Here is a 16036-nt window from a genome sequence, read left to right on the forward strand (position 1 = left end):
AGAGTCTTGATCGTTACACCTGGGAATCCCCGTGACGTCATACGCAGGCAGTCATGGCCTAATGGTTACAGAGTTGGACTGGTGAGCTAAAGGTTGCTAGTTTGATTCCAGTACTGGCAGGAAATGACTGAGATGCCCTTGAGCAAGGCACCTAACCCCCAATCACTCCCCTGGCACCACACAGGCTGCCCGCTTCTCTGGGTGTGTGTATCCACATTTGCAGTGTGTGTTCACTACTCTGCTCCTAATGTGTGCACACTAACTTGGTCAAATTCCAAGTATGGGTTATTTTGTTTTATTGTTAGTATTTGCTTTGTTTACATTGAGCAATTCTATCCAATACTTTCATAGAGGGTCTAAAACATTGTGGTGTATTCTGCCTTGTATAGGCAGAACGTTTCAAAGTTAGATGGCTTAGGCAGAAACTTGGCTTGTTTAGTTCAAGTCAAGAATCTCAATGCACAAGAAAAAGGTTTAGTAGTGCAGAAGTCAAGCTGAGAACAGGCATGAAACATCCAACTCCAGACAGAAATGAATACCAAAGAGAAACATGTTGAGTTTCATGAAGTTTATTAAAACACTAAAATTCACTTGACCAGGTTAACTTGTCCACTAGACACCACAGTTTGCCCACTAGAGATGGTCTTGTCGTGAGTGTCTCTTCCTGTAAAAAGTGGTTGAAGCATGAGGGGCATTTCAGTAAAATTCTCAGTTCCTGAAGTCAACTTACAGCAAGCACTCACTTTTCCTAGTGCAGCTTTGCTCACAGGAGCCAGAGGAGGGATGGCACACCGCTGTACTACAGTGGATGAAGATCTAACAGAGGGGGAAAGGGTTAAGCCATAGAATTCACTGTAAAAAGCACTAATATTAAGGGTTGAGGTAAGGCTGCAGAGCATACGGTTTCCTGCAGAGGAGCCAGTGATGCTGGATCTACAAATGTGAACATCTTCACAACAAAGCGCTTGTAGTGGGTCGGGAACTGAAGACCAGATGATCCAGCCACTGGAACCAATGTGGTCAGGTAACGATCATCCTGGTAAGGGCATCTGAAAGGCAAAGAGGCACTCAGAAATGCCTTACAGCACACTAGATGGATAAAGACTGGCATTACTCACCCATCAACCAGAAGATCCCATTGGGGTAGACTGAGTGGGCTGGGGGTTGATGTCGCCCAGCAATGTCCCAGCATCAGGACAATGTTGGGGTCGGTCCTCTCCAAAATGTGCACCTCAACATACACAGGCTCCCGCAGGACTTTTGTAACTGGATAATCAGCATCACTGTAGTAGGACGTGTACGCCTCGTCCCCTGAGGAAGAATGCAGTGTTTAACTAGAAACTGGAGCTTTAGAAAGGCTTTAGGCATACTTGGGACAAACACTTACCTTCTGCACAGCCTTTGGTGACACATTGACCATTTGCCAGTCTAAGCTCCACCCTGAGGGGTCCAGGAGCAGCTACTGGTGGAGGTGGAGGAACGGTGTTGACCTCCACAACCAGAGCTTCCACAGAGGTACCAGAGTACCTACACTGGAAGAGAAGCCTGGACAACAAACAGTGAGCTTGTAGCATTTGTCAATGATTCACATTTATGATAAAGCATACATCACTTACTCAAAATGGCTGTCCCTTGTAATGGAACCAAGTGGTCCGATACCCACTTCATATGAGGAGGTCATTCTGTTTTCATACACCACATACCCACTGTCCTCCTGCAAATAGTAACATTGTTGGCATCCAACCCATTCTAAGCCATGCAGAACAAGACCACAAGCAGCTACTCACCATCATGCTCGTGCCACACGCAGTGACAGGGAACTGGTATATAGCAAAGAAAGGTGTGGATCCCACTGGACTGCAAGCTGGATCACTTCCATCCAGGAGACGGACTGAATCCAGGCTCAATCGAGGCAGCGTAACATCTCTAGCCACCACTACCACAAACTGACCATCTCTTATACACTGGACAGTCACTGGAATGAGTTACAAGAGCAGGTTATTGCTGAGGATCAGTTTAACATGAATGCCTCTACATTGACTCCACGCTTACCTGCCTTCCCATAGTAACACTGCTGTCCATTAAAGCAGCAGTTGATAGCAGCACACTCAGCACCACTGATACCAGGTGGTCCACATTGAATCTGCTCATAATCAGCTACAGCACACTTGTCAAGGGGCTCTACCTGTGCCACTGGCTGCTTAGGCTGAAACTGCTGAGCAAACTGTTGACTAGCTTGCTGTTGAACTAACTGAGGAAACTGTTGACTAGCTTGCTGTTGACCTGACTGAGGAAACTGTTGACTAGCTTGCTGTTGAACTGACTGAGGAAACTGTTGACTAGCTTGCTGTTGAACTGACTGAGGAAATGGTTGACTAGCTTGCTGTTGAACTAACTGAGGAAACGGTTGACTAGCTTGCTGTTGAACTGGCTTTTGAACCTGCTGAGAAAACCGTTGACTAGCTTGCTGTTGAACTGGCTTTTGAACCTGCTGAGTAAACCGTTGACTAGCTTGCCGTTGAACTGGCTTTTGAACCTGCTGAGTAAACCATTGACTAGCTTGCTGTTGACCTGACTGAAGAAACTGTTGACTAGCTTGCTGTTGAAATGGCTTTTGAAACCGCTGGTCAGTTTGCTGGAACATCAGCGCTTGAGGATTCTGGGGCAGAACACGCCACTTCGGAACAGCATGACTGAAAGCACAGACCCAAACACAAAGTGCCAGAGACTGAACAGCCCACCAACTTCCTGCCATTGTTCAACACCTAGTCACACTGCTGAGGTTCTGCCCTTTGGTCCTTTTTGTACTCTACAGACTTTGGCTAATTAATAATAATCCCACCCTCTTCATTAAGTCATGATTCTCCAGACTTGCACGAGTGGGAGTTTATGCAACTAGGTGATTCTATTGTTTCTTAAGTCAATTTTCCCCTTTTGAACACACATAAAACCACATTGAGCTGAATTCAGAATAGTATGCTAGTACTATTTCTGCCCTTCTGAATTCAGCCTTTTTTATATTAGATGTTTTAGCTATTCTGGATTGTTTTTTTTCTTTGAAACACATCATAGTTTCCTCATGGCAACAGGCCTGTATATTTTAAGAAAGTTTAAATCACACCTGCTAGCGCACTTCTTAAAATGTTTACGTACAAGGTCAGTAGGCAGTAGAGTACACCGTTTTGCGGCTGTTCGAACACATTCAACCACATGAGGATCTACTCTATGAAAGCAATCTGGTCGAATGTGTTGGACTACCTCTGGAAGTGGCCACAAATAGACAAGCCCAAAAAAAAATAAATAATTAGCCCCTTTTTTACACCTTCATTTACCTCAGTCCACTTGTGATCCTATTTACAAAAATGCTTCTTAGTACCAGGTGTAAACAAGGCCTTGGACAGCTACCTAGTTGGGATACAACAGTTAAGGGATTAATGCTTAAATGAAAGCAGTCTACATTACTGGGACTAGCCTGAAATTTTAAAAAAATAATTAAAATTCAGTATCAACCAATCCTTTATCCCAAGATATGATTCTATACTTGCGTGACTGTAAAAAAAGCATTACAAAAAGCCAACGAGTGACCTCAGAGGGGTTTGGGCATCAATATATGCAGTTATGCTAGTCCAGCCATAAAGTTGTATGTAAAGCCTCAAACAGACAGAAGCTAAAACCTTAATTTGATATGTGAAACGTGAACATGGGCCCAAGTTAACGACTAGAACTTGGCAAATAGTGAAGTTGTAGCGTGGCCACATAAAGGGGATATTTATAAGATGGCTTATTAAACTGATTAAAGAGTTATATATGTCAGATGTTCTTGTATTAAAGAATCCCTGGGTTTTTGTTGCCCCTGTCGAGTGTTGGTCTTACTGTTTTTTTTTTCTGAGCGAGAGTCTTGATCGTTACACCTGGGAATCCCCGTGACGTCATACGCAGGCAGTCATGGCCTAATGGTTACAGAGTTGGACTGGTGAGCTAAAGGTTGCTAGTTTGATTCCAGTACTGGCAGGAAATGACTGAGATGCCCTTGAGCAAGGCACCTAACCCCCAATCACTCCCCTGGCACCACACAGGCTGCCCGCTTCTCTGGGTGTGTGTATCCACATTTGCAGTGTGTGTTCACTACTCTGCTCCTAATGTGTGCACACTAACTTGGTCAAATTCCAAGTATGGGTTATTTTGTTTTATTGTTAGTATTTGCTTTGTTTACATTGAGCAATTCTATCCAATGCTTTCATAGAGGGTCTAAAACATTGTGGTGTATTCTGCCTTGTATAGGCAGAACGTTTCAAAGTTAGATGGCTTAGGCAGAAACTTGGCTTGTTTAGTTCAAGTCAAGAATCTCAATGCACAAGAAAAAGGTTTAGTAGTGCAGAAGTCAAGCTGAGAACAGGCATGAAACATCCAACTCCAGACAGAAATGAATACCAAAGAGAAACATGTTGAGTTTCATGAAGTTTATTAAAACACTAAAATTCACTTGACCAGGTTAACTTGTCCACTAGACACCACAGTTTGCCCACTAGAGATGGTCTTGTCGTGAGTGTCTCTTCCTGTAAAAAGTGGTTGAAGCATGAGGGGCATTTCAGTAAAATTCTCAGTTCCTGAAGTCAACTTACAGCAAGCACTCACTTTTCCTAGTGCAGCTTTGCTCACAGGAGCCAGAGGAGGGATGGCACACCGCTGTACTACAGTGGATGAAGATCTAACAGAGGGGGAAAGGGTTAAGCCATAGAATTCACTGTAAAAAGCACTAATATTAAGGGTTGAGGTAAGGCTGCAGAGCATACGGTTTCCTGCAGAGGAGCCAGTGATGCTGGATCTACAAATGTGAACATCTTCACAACAAAGCGCTTGTAGTGGGTCGGGAACTGAAGACCAGATGATCCAGCCACTGGAACCAATGTGGTCAGGTAACGATCATCCTGGTAAGGGCATCTGAAAGGCAAAGAGGCACTCAGAAATGCCTTACAGCACACTAGATGGATAAAGACTGGCATTACTCACCCATCAACCAGAAGATCCCATTGGGGTAGACTGAGTGGACTGGGGGTTGATGTCGCCCAGCAATGTCCCAGCATCAGGACAATGTTGGGGTCGGTCCTCTCCAAAATGTGCACCTCAACATACACAGGCTCCCGCAGGACTTTTGTAACTGGATAATCAGCATCACTGTAGTAGGACGTGTACGCCTCGTCCCCTGAGGAAGAATGCAGTGTTTAACTAGAAACTGGAGCTTTAGAAAGGCTTTAGGCATACTTGGGACAAACACTTACCTTCTGCACAGCCTTTAGTGACACATTGACCATTTGCCAGTCTAAGCTCCACCCTGAGGGGTCCAGGAGCAGCTACTGGTGGAGGTGGAGGAACAGTGTTGACCTCCACAACCAGAGCTTCCACAGAGGTACCAGAGTACCTACACTGGAAGAGAAGCCTGGACAACAAACAGTGAGCTTGTAGCATTTGTCAATGATTCACATTTATGATAAAGCATACATCACTTACTCAAAATGGCTGTCCCTTGTAATGGAACCAAGTGGTCCGATACCCACTTCATATGAGGAGGTCATTCTGTTTTCATACACCACATATCCACTGTCCTCCTGCAAATAATAACATTGTTGGCATCCAACCCATTCTAAGCCATGCAGAACAAAACCACAAGCAGCTACTCACCATCATGCTCGTGCCACACGCAGTGACAGGGAACTGGTATATAGCAAAGAAAGGTGTGGATCCCACTGGACTGCAAGCTGGATCACTTCCATCCAGGAGACGGACTGAATCCAGGCTCAATCGAGGCAGCGTAACATCTCTAGCCACCACTACCACAAACTGACCATCTCTTATACACTGGACAGTCACTGGAACGAGTTAAAAGAGCAGGTTATTGCTGAGGATCAGTTTAACATGAATGCCTCTACATTGACTCTACACTCTTACCTGCCTTCCCATAGTAACACTGCTGTCCATTAAAGCAGCAGTTGATAGCAGCACACTCAGCACCACTGATACCAGGTGGTCCACATTGAATCTGCTCATAATCAGCTACAGCACACTTGTCAAGGGGCTCTACCTGTGCCACTGGCTGCTTAGGCTGAAACTGCTGAGCAAACTGTTGACCAGCTTGCTGTTGACCTGACTGAGAAAACCATTGACTAGCTTGCTGATGAACTGGCTTTTGAACCTGCTGAGGAAACCATTGACTAGCTTGCTGTTGAACCTGCTGAGGAAACAGTTGACCTGACTGAGGAAACCATTGACTAGCTTGCTGTTGACCTGACTGAGGAAACTGTTGACTAGCTTGCTGTTGACCTGACTGAGGAAACTGTTGACTAGCTTGCTGTTGACCTGACTGAGGAAACCATTGACTAGCTTGCTGTTGACCTGACTGAGGAAACTGTTGACTAGCTTGCTGTTGACCTGACTGAGGAAACCATTGACTAGCTTGCTGTTGACCTGACTGAGGAAACTGTTGACTAGCTTGCTGTTGACCTGACTGAGGAAACTGTTGACTAGCTTGCTGTTGAACTGACTGAGGAAACCATTGACTAGCTTGCTGTTGACCTGACTGAGGAAACTGTTGACTAGCTTGCTGTTGACCTGACTGAGGAAACCATTGACTAGCTTGCTGTTGAACTGACTGAGGAAACCATTGACTAGCTTGCTGTTGACCTGACTGAGGAAACCATTGACTAGCTTGCTGTTGAACTGACTGAGGAAACTGTTGACTAGCTTGCTGTTGAACTGGCTTTTGAAACCGCTGGTCGGTTTGCTGGAACATCAGAGCTTGAGGATTCTGGGGCAGATCACTCCACTTCGGAACAGCATGACTGAAAGCACAGAACCAAACACAAAGTGCCAGAGACTGAACAGCCCACCAACTTCCTGCCATTGTTCAACACCTAGTCACACTGCTGAGGTGCTGCCCTTTGGTCTTTTTGTACTCTACAGACTTTGGATAATTAATGATAACCCCTCCCTCTTCATTAACAGTCATGATTCTCCAGACTTGCACGAGTGGGAGTTTACGCAACTAAGGGATTCTATTGTTTCTTAAAAGTACATTTTCCCCTTTTGAACATACATAAAACCACATTGAGCTGAATTCAGAATAGTATGCTAGTACTATTTCTGCCATTCTGAATTCAGCCTTTTTTTATATTAGATGTTTTAGCTATTCTGGATTGTTTGTTTTTTTCTTTGAAACACATCATAGTCTTCTCATGGCAACAGGCCTGTATATTTTAAGAAAGTTTAAAGGGATACTTCACCTCTGGAACGATGAATGTGTATTTAAAATGGGTCATTTATGTAGTAGAAATGTGAAATTATTTCTGAATTCGGAGCCTTCTAGACTAAGAAAAGCCAGAAAATGTATTTTTGGCTCATGTGGATGAAAGACAACAACTCCCAGAATGCACTTGCTTCGCTGCCCTACGAGGCCACTCCCAAGCCACGCCTACCGGTAAGAGCGTGCAGTTAAACAACTAAGCTAGGCTACTAGTGAGTCTCCGTAACGAGTCTGCCCGGGATTTCGAGATCGCCCAAAATGTCCGGGATTCGTCTTTTGCGTTCTACAGCCGCCATTCATCATGTTTACTGTGGCGAGCAGGACGAGGCTGAGGGCTGCGGGAGAACGCCGCGAGACCGGTGGCGTGATTACTGATGAGCGACACCGGTCTCGAAGGCTATCTCTCACGGAGGAATTTTCTTAGCAATGTTAAAACGCACATCAACCGATCACTTGTTTAGCATTCATGTAAACACTACATTCAGATTCACCAATCGGAATGAATTCAGTTAGATTGAAACAAAAGGTGTGCATGTAAACAATGAATGGCGACTGTAGAAAGCAAAAGCCAAATCCCGGACATTTTGGACGATCTCAACGGCCGGAAAAAAGAGGATGGTAACCCCTACTCCTCAGCTTTCTCCACAGAACAAGAGCCTGATAGCTTAGCTTCCAAAAAAAAGACGGCTGACACTATGTGTACATTCTGTGAGTGAGATCCCCCCCTCTGTGGGCGGGTTGAGAACATGCGGGACAGCTCCTAGCACTGGCTGTAGTTTCTAGCCTCTGGCCAAAAAGTTTTTTTTGCGTCACCGGAAGATTTTTTCCAGACAAAAAATACATAAATCTCTCGTCTCAGGGGGATATGAGGGAGGGAAGCACAGTAATTCGAAAATACTACAGGTTTTCTACTGATACAAAGCTTAATGCTGAAGTATCCCTTTAAATGTTTATATTAGGCTACATTTTTAACCCAACGTTTGGGTTTGTCCATATTTGACCCAAAATTGGGTTAAAACAACACTCCATTTTTTAGAGTGTATAAAATCTTTAACACTTTTATAATAATATTTGTCAGTTTTCCTAGGCCGCTCATCACCACTGCTATTTCAAACTATTAATAAAAACTGTAATAGTATCACTGGAAAGGACGAGGGTTTAATGTCTCCTCTGAAAATCCCTCCTGGGTTTATTTGCACTTCATTCATTCTTCCAAAAGGAAACCCTGAAGACTAAATATTCAGTCCTCTCCCCGTTTGCTTTTATCATTTGTGGACACGCTCAGGCGAGGCGCAGCATGGGAGGTGAAGTGCATTATGGGATGCGCTGTTGACTGATGTGTCTGGTCTGGGTCGCACACCTCACTGACTCGACTTTCTCATTTGCCCAGTCGCTCTCCCCCAATTAGGAGAGAGTATCTTACACGTGTTCCCCACACTCTTTCTGCACTATTACCTTGACTGATGCCTCCTCCTCTATTACATGTAATTGGCATATCAATATGCAGAAGTTAAATGGATTAACCTTCTTTAGAGTAATGAGCAGCGTCCTCCTTCTCAGGCACATCTTCACATGTCTGCGTCAACATTACTGTTAAATATAGGCATTGTCAAAGCTCTCTAGAAGGAAAAGAAATGAAAAAATATCAATTAGACTATATTATGTTTATGTACATTATTATTAGTTAGAGGCGATTTCAAAATATGTCAGTAATAGTGCTACACTGGTATACTTGTGTATTATTTTGGGGAATCTGTTAAAACGGAATACTTATTTTTACTCAAAAATTTTATCAAGGTGAAAATAAAACTTTTTACTCCATTACAGTTTTTGGAGACTTAAAAGTGCATAAAGTATGACTTGATGTGCTATTGAGAGAAACCCTTGTTATTAGCGACACCTGTGGTCGTTAAGGGAACTGCAGCAGCAACTTACTGCTAGTCACGTGCTCGTGCCCGTGCACACATAACGTTCATTCAAGAAACTGAACGCGATTCAAGGCCCCAATGTAATGTAATTGCTCACAGCGAAGTTCTTTTTAGTTCTTTACTAAGAAGTAGTACAAAGAAGTTGGAAATACATTAGCAGTGTGATATACTGTTAACGAACATCTCGACGCCGCTGAGAGCGACAGTTAGATAATATGTAAATATGTTTCGCGCGCTTTCGTCTCAATAATACAATCAACACACAAATGTCAGCGGTGAGAAAACAGCGGTTCAGAAATCATCTGATCATATGTGGATATGTTTGCTGCAGATCTGCGATTCACCGGCATCATGTCGACAGATGAGGTAAGTTAATTAAAATCAACCTGTTGTGATGGTTTGATTATAAAGTAGCCTATATTTGAGACTGACTATAGATTGGACTGTGTGACACTATAGTTTGAATGAATGTCTTTTCTTTGCATGACACATTGATATTACAGTACAGAATGGCTATTTCGCCATTATCCTGAACATTGAATAAGCATTAAATTTTTTGTGTCATTGAACGAAAGAGACGCTCTCGGGAGCGCGCGTAACCGTCACATATTTGTGATTTTTCCCGGCAAAACCGGCCCGAGTCCTGGGAAGGTCTAAAGTTGCTAAAGTTTATTTACCAGCTGTTCATACATGGGAAATAAAATAAAAAAATATTAATACATGAAAATTCTTACATACAGCCCCATTAAATGGCTTAAAAATAAATGAATAATAAAAACTTTTTTATTTATTTACCCTAATCTGACTGAAATACAAGGGTAATAAGTAAATGATGACAGAATGAACTAGTCCTTTCAGACACAGACTATGAATTACAGTTATAATGTGTTTTTATAATTACGTCACGGATGAACTTTGATTAAAAATGATCAGTCTTGATTGTTAGTCTAAATATCACTATAATTAAATGTCAAATGACTGTGAAATCGACATTTTTACAGTCAGAACAATGAAATTGTAATTTTGACATTTTTGCATCAAAATTACTAAAATGAGAAACTGTCTTCTGTCTTTTGTTTTCAATTTAAAAAGCTTAATAGAGAAGTGTTCAATTTTTCAACTCTAACATACTTGAGTACAATTAAATGTGAATACTTTCACTCAAGTATTTTTGGCTAGATGCTTTGGCTTTTAATGAAGTACATTTGTAGTATTTGTACTTTAACTTGAGCACAATTTCTCAGCCCTTTTTTTACACCCCCTAGCAACACCTTGGCAACCACATAGGCAATAATCCACAGCATCGTGACAGCGACTTTTGCACTTTCTTCAGAAGATGTACAAATGTAGTTCTGTAGGTTCTGTGTGTGTTAGTAAAATACAGTAAACCAGTGAAATATTATTCCAGTGTAAATCGGCTGTTCTCTATGTGAATATACAGTAAAGTGTAATTTATTCCTGTGATCAAAGCTGGATGTTCAGCATCATTACTCCAGTCTTCAGTGTCACATGATCCTTCAGAAATCACTCTAATATGAGGATCTGATGCTCAGGCTACTAGTTAATGTTAATTTTAACCCACATTTTAACCCAAATCTCACCAGTAGTTCATACTGTAATCTGGTAAAGTGGATACATGTAATAAAGGTCACAGCGATAATAAAGATAGATTTGCCAACGATATATTAGCATTAGAATTAATGCTGGGCAACGATTAATCACATCCAAAATAAAAGTTTGTTTACATAATATAGTGTGCACACTGTGTATAATTATTTTGTATATATAAATACACGCACATTCATGTACTGTATATATTTAAGAAATATTTGCATGTATATACTGTATATTATGTATGCATCATTTATATTATATATTTATATAAATATTTTATATATAAATAACACATTTTTCTTAAATATATACATGCATGTGTGTGTATTTATTTATACAAAATAATTATACACAGTATTATGTAAACACAAATTTTTGTTTTTGGTTTTGTATGCGATTAATCATTGGCCAGCACTAATTAGAATACATGGATATTCAATAAAATGACTCAGAAATACATCACATAGAGTAAAATGTAGTGTGTTTTATGTATTTATCTGAATAGTTGTGTGAGGTTTGAGAGAGAAAGAACTGTTAATGTTCTCCAGTGATGTGTCCCAAATCTGATAGCAGGAGCTCGTTAGCATGCGCTGATTTCCATATTAACGACTCTTCTGAACCTTCAAAGAAATGAATAATTGAGAACAAATGAAATGTTTGGAGCACGTTTAATGTTTCATATGTAACTTCCATGGTGAAGTGTGTGTGTGTGTGAAGTGTGTCTGCGGTCAGTGTGACGGTGACGAGTAATTAATGAGGAGGGCGACCCGAGGCTCCAGCCGCACGGGATTCTGGGTAATTAAAGATGGATGGGCGTGTGTATTGTTGTTGTCCAGTCGCTGGACTGGAATGACCGCTTCCGAACCCCTGAGATGTTAGTTTCACTGTGGACATTTACAATCTTCATGAAGCTCTTTCTCATGCAACTCCAGAGAGGACAAACAACACACAAACACTCCCGTTCTGACACACACTGTGGCGTAGCCTTTCTAACTATACTCCACGTGACTGGGTGCGCGGACTATGGAAACGTATTTCCACCATGAAAATACATAATACAAAATACATAAATAAATGAGTAAAAAAAGGTAATTGCGACTTCTTATCCCATTATTCTAACTTTTGTCCTGAGATAAAAAGTTGCAGTTACCTTTAAAGTCCCCCTGTGGTGAAAATCCAGCTTTTAATGTTGTTTATGTGTCTATATGTGGTGTTTTCAATACGCTTTAAGACACACCGTGTGTAAATTCATAAGTCGACAGCATTGCTGAGTATTTCCTCCTTAAAGGGGGGGTACAATGGTGTTTCATGTATTCAGAGTTGTTTACAGTGTTAAAGAGATGGATTCTCATGCTTAACATGGCCAAAGTTTTTTAAAAATATTTTGGACGAATAACGGAGAATTTCTGTGCCGAAAATCTTACTTCCGGGTTGGTACAAGTTTCGGCTGTTTTTTTTTCGACCGTGGATCTAATGACGTAGATCAGAGTGGAACTCCTTATATGAGCATTTCTCCCGGAAAAGCGCGCCCGCGCACACGTCGACTAGAGGAGAGCGAGACCGCGCACATCAACGCGCTTCAACAGGAAATCATCAGCAGCGCTGCATAGTGTCTCCAAAGTGTGTTTTTGGATGTGAGGGAAAGCTTACCAAAGAACCCAGCGTTAGGAACAGTGGATGCTGTTTGTTCCCTGCATTTCGACGATGAATGTTTTATAAACAACGGATTCTCTCTATGGCTCTGGCTTCGCCCACACGACCCGCCTCCAGACGCTCGGTTTTTTCCGGAAAGACTCGGTACAGCCTATCTTTTCTGTTATAAATATAATAAAACTAAAGACTTTTTGGAGATATGAAGGATGCAATACTACTCTATAGGTACTCAAGATTAACAGGAGATTGAGTGAAAATGAGCATTTCACCCCCCCTTTAAAACTGCAGTGAACCAAAGACAGTCTCAAAAACACGCTTTGAAATCGCTGGTGTTTCTGACGTCACAAACTACCTTGTAACCAATCAGATCAACGTGTGATCGTCAACCAGTGGATCTCTGAGAGAGTGAGTGAGTGGAGGCGGGGCTCATTTGCATATTCATAGAACCGCGCATACTAAATGAGGCAAGGGTGTCGAGTTACATTCAAGATATTTTTATCGAGGAAAAAACGTTTAAATATGTAATTTTGGTGATCAAAGAAGAGTTTTAAGGGATACAGTTATTGGCTACAGGGGGACTTTAACAAATACGAATACGTAGCTAAACAAAGCACCATATTTTGTGTGTGTTTTAGACCGAGTTGTGTGTTTTAAGCCCCTCACACGAGTGTTCGTTGATGGTATTTTTGCTGTTCCTTCTGTCGAGTGTGAAACATCCACCCGGGTCAGTCAGTGTCGCCACCTTGTGGACCGACTAAACATGCGTGAGCTCAGCGCTCGATTACACATGCTAGACAAAACCTTTTTTAATTGCAAAGGTATCACTTTAAAAACATGGATACACAAATGCAAATGTAAAGTAGTGTACACACACCTGATGCGAGTCATGTGACACTACTTTCATCGTGCTTTATGATGTATAAATAATGCAAATGTTTATTATTAAACACCAGAGAACTGAATATTGCAGTTGCTGGAAGAACGCTTGTTCATAACTTTGAGAGAATCTTTCCAGAACGTTCCCTGTTCTCTGGCATGCAGGTTAGTGCGGTCGTGACTCGAGTGTGTGTGTGTGTGTGTGTGTGTGTGGCCCGTGGCCTGCCTGACGCCTCAGTGACGGTCATGTGATGTGATCGGGTCGTAACCAGGTGTCTGACTCTGACAGATTGTTGACACTGAAACATCTCAAACTATTTCTGTCTGTCCGTGTGTTTCGCTCCGAGCTCTGACCGATCACTGGAACATCCTGCGCCCGCTGAGCAGAAGGTGTGTGTGTGTGTGTGTGTGTGTGTGTGTGTGTGTGTGTCACTGCGGGGCTTATTCTCTGTTTGTTTCCTGCTACATGTGTTTGATCACTGCATTTACTGTGTGTTTGAGTACATCTGCTGTGTGTGTGTGTGTGTTTTACCTTGTCATCCTGCGACTCAGATCAAAAGACAGACATGCTGGAAATAAAACCAGCCATGACCTTGAGCTCACAGACACACACACACACACACACACACACACACACACACACACACACACACACACACACACACACACACACACACACTCTCACACTCACACTCTCACTCACACACACACACACTCTCTCTCTCACACTCTCTCTCTCTCACACACACACACACACACACACACACACACACACACACACACACACACACACACACACACACACACACACACACACACTCTCTATCTCACACAGACTCTCTATCAGACACACACACACACACACACACACACACACACACTCTCTCTCTCTCTCTCTCTCACACACACACACACACACACACACACACACACACTCACTCTCTCTCTCTCTCTCTCTCACACACACACACACACACACACACTCTCTCTCTCTCTCTCTCTCTCTCTCTCTCTCTCTCTCTCACACACACACACACACACACACACACACACAGACACTAGGGGTGTAAGAAAAAATCGATACACTTGAGTATCGCGATATTTTATTTTGCAATACTGTATCGATTTTCAAAAACGCAATCTTTTTTTAATTAATTTATTTATTTTTTTACGTGCACAAATATTTATGGTAAGACACTGTGGTTCACGTTTATGTTGTGTTTAAATCCCTACCACTAGATGGCTATGCTGAGACGCACCACTAGTGTCCTCGCCTAACATTTTTGCTAGACGTTTACCACGTAGCTATGGCTGAACCGCGTGTAAGACCGGTTAGAGCTTGCACACTGCCTGTGTGAAACACACGTCTCAGGCACGGCTCGAGCCGCGCGGAAAACGCGTGGATGCTAGAAATAGAACCGACGCCTGTCACGCGACACGCAAGCGTGTTGGAAGCGTTTCCAGGCAAAATAGAATAGGAAAAGATGTTTATATATCATTTTGACACGAATACATATTAATAAATGTCATTTTGATGTTTGAAAGTCTCTAGGTTTTGACATAAATGCAAATATAAAAAACGATTTTCAAATACTGCACCTGTCAATACAGAACGAAATATTCTGTAGCCTATTTTGCCGTCAACACTGCCGACGTTGTCTTTGCTGCTATATTTATGTTTAACATGAAGTATAGGCCTTCCACAACTCTCTCCCCATATGTCAAACATATCACCAATGAGGCTTATCATGTCACCTAGCAGCAGCAGCGCCGCATCAGACACGTTTCTGGTGTGCAAAGACATTGAAAACGCCACGCAAACGCCACGCAGCCAGTGTAGAACAGGTGAACCACAATCCCAAACTGGTAGTTTGATTTTCTGTGTACTGAATTGTTTACCTAAAATAAACTTCTTTAACTTTTATGCACATCATGTCTTTTTTTTAAAATATGACTTTTTCTAAAATTATAGTCCTACTTTTAAAAAAATCCCAATATATCGCCTTATGCACAGTATCGAAATATATTGCAATATATTGAATCGTGGCCCATGTATCGTGATGCGTATCATATCGCCAGATTCTTGCCAATACACAGCCCTAAACCTGCCCATCACAGGAAACATTCTGCATTTTTACTTTCTCAGAACAACTCATCCTGTGTGATTTATAAGCCTTTTGAAAAGTGGGGACCGCTGGCTGGTGATCTCAGGTTTTACTATTCTTATGGGGACATTTGGTCCCCACAATGTAATATAAACAAGGGCACACATACACACACTCACACACACTCAGGCACTGGCAGTGAGTGTCCAGCAGGGGTCAGCGCTGCTCCACTGAACTCATATTCAGATGTTCTGGAATCCTCCATCGTCAGTGGATCTCGTGTCGATCAGTGTTTTCTGCATGACTGTGGCTCAGATCTGTTGTCTGGACGCGTGTGTGTGTGTGTGTTTCTTTCGTTGGTCAGAATAATCAACTGGCTGCACAGTCACTGGGTCAGATTAGAGAGCGGGGCTAGTTGTCACGCTGATATTTATCATGCCGCTTTTTCTGAAGGTGAATTTGTATATTCATATTGTCGGAATGGTGGAAGTTGTCAAACTTAACAGCAAATTATTGTTTCTCAGCTAAATCTAAACACAACAATTAACAAACATACAACAGTA

The 16036-nt window shown here is 42.2% G+C and overlaps 3 protein-coding genes and 1 long non-coding RNA gene across 4 annotated transcripts; all 4 read right to left on the minus strand.

The window, feature by feature from the left end:
• Window positions 1-558: 558 nt before the first annotated feature.
• Window positions 559-1126, minus strand: LOC307165444 (zona pellucida sperm-binding protein 4-like). Its single transcript, XM_079883056.1, has 3 exons — window positions 902-1126; window positions 744-816; window positions 559-664 (listed from the first exon to the last, which is right to left on the minus strand). The coding sequence occupies exons 1-3, from the start codon at window positions 1109-1111 to the stop codon at window positions 588-590; spliced, it is 360 nt and encodes a 119-aa protein (XP_079739182.1). The 5' UTR covers window positions 1112-1126; the 3' UTR covers window positions 559-587.
• On the minus strand, window positions 1100-1589 carry LOC307165442 (zona pellucida sperm-binding protein 4-like). The gene is made up of 2 exons (XM_079883054.1): window positions 1388-1589; window positions 1100-1311 (listed from the first exon to the last, which is right to left on the minus strand). The coding sequence occupies exons 1-2, from the start codon at window positions 1572-1574 to the stop codon at window positions 1115-1117; spliced, it is 384 nt and encodes a 127-aa protein (XP_079739180.1). The 5' UTR covers window positions 1575-1589; the 3' UTR covers window positions 1100-1114.
• A 641-nt stretch (window positions 1590-2230) lies between these two features.
• LOC307165447 lies at window positions 2231-6282 on the minus strand. The gene is made up of 3 exons (XR_013822481.1): window positions 6268-6282; window positions 2537-2571; window positions 2231-2488 (listed from the first exon to the last, which is right to left on the minus strand). It is a non-coding gene; the product is annotated as an uncharacterized lncRNA (long non-coding RNA).
• On the minus strand, window positions 4451-5432 carry LOC307165443 (zona pellucida sperm-binding protein 4-like). Its single transcript, XM_079883055.1, has 4 exons — window positions 5280-5432; window positions 4794-5203; window positions 4636-4708; window positions 4451-4556 (listed from the first exon to the last, which is right to left on the minus strand). The coding sequence occupies exons 2-4, from the start codon at window positions 5001-5003 to the stop codon at window positions 4480-4482; spliced, it is 360 nt and encodes a 119-aa protein (XP_079739181.1). The 5' UTR covers window positions 5004-5203; window positions 5280-5432; the 3' UTR covers window positions 4451-4479.
• Window positions 6283-16036: the final 9754 nt, after the last annotated feature.

The sequence above is a fragment of the Squalius cephalus genome (assembly GCF_949319135.1).
Source record: "Squalius cephalus genome assembly, chromosome: 10".
NCBI classification, from domain to species: domain Eukaryota; kingdom Metazoa; phylum Chordata; class Actinopteri; order Cypriniformes; family Leuciscidae; genus Squalius; species Squalius cephalus.

Excerpts from the sequence above, each read along its gene's own strand:
- LOC307165444 (XM_079883056.1), bottom strand. The coding sequence starts at position 1,111 with ATGCCAGTCTTTATCCATCTAGTGTGCTGTAAGGCATTTCTGAGTGCC. Across the intron at positions 817-901 it reads TGGCTCCTCTGCAGGAAACC|ATCTTCATCCACTGTAGTAC; the intron begins GTATGCTCTGCA and ends CCCCTCTGTTAG. Across the intron at positions 665-743 it reads GCAAAGCTGCACTAGGAAAA|GAAGAGACACTCACGACAAG; the intron begins GTGAGTGCTTGC and ends CACTTTTTACAG.
- LOC307165442 (XM_079883054.1), bottom strand. The coding sequence starts at position 1,574 with ATGCTACAAGCTCACTGTTTGTTGTCCAGGCTTCTCTTCCAGTGTAGG. Across the intron at positions 1,312-1,387 it reads CACCAAAGGCTGTGCAGAAG|GGGACGAGGCGTACACGTCC; the intron begins GTAAGTGTTTGT and ends ATTCTTCCTCAG.
- LOC307165443 (XM_079883055.1), bottom strand. The coding sequence starts at position 5,003 with ATGCCAGTCTTTATCCATCTAGTGTGCTGTAAGGCATTTCTGAGTGCC. Across the intron at positions 4,709-4,793 it reads TGGCTCCTCTGCAGGAAACC|ATCTTCATCCACTGTAGTAC; the intron begins GTATGCTCTGCA and ends CCCCTCTGTTAG. Across the intron at positions 4,557-4,635 it reads GCAAAGCTGCACTAGGAAAA|GAAGAGACACTCACGACAAG; the intron begins GTGAGTGCTTGC and ends CACTTTTTACAG.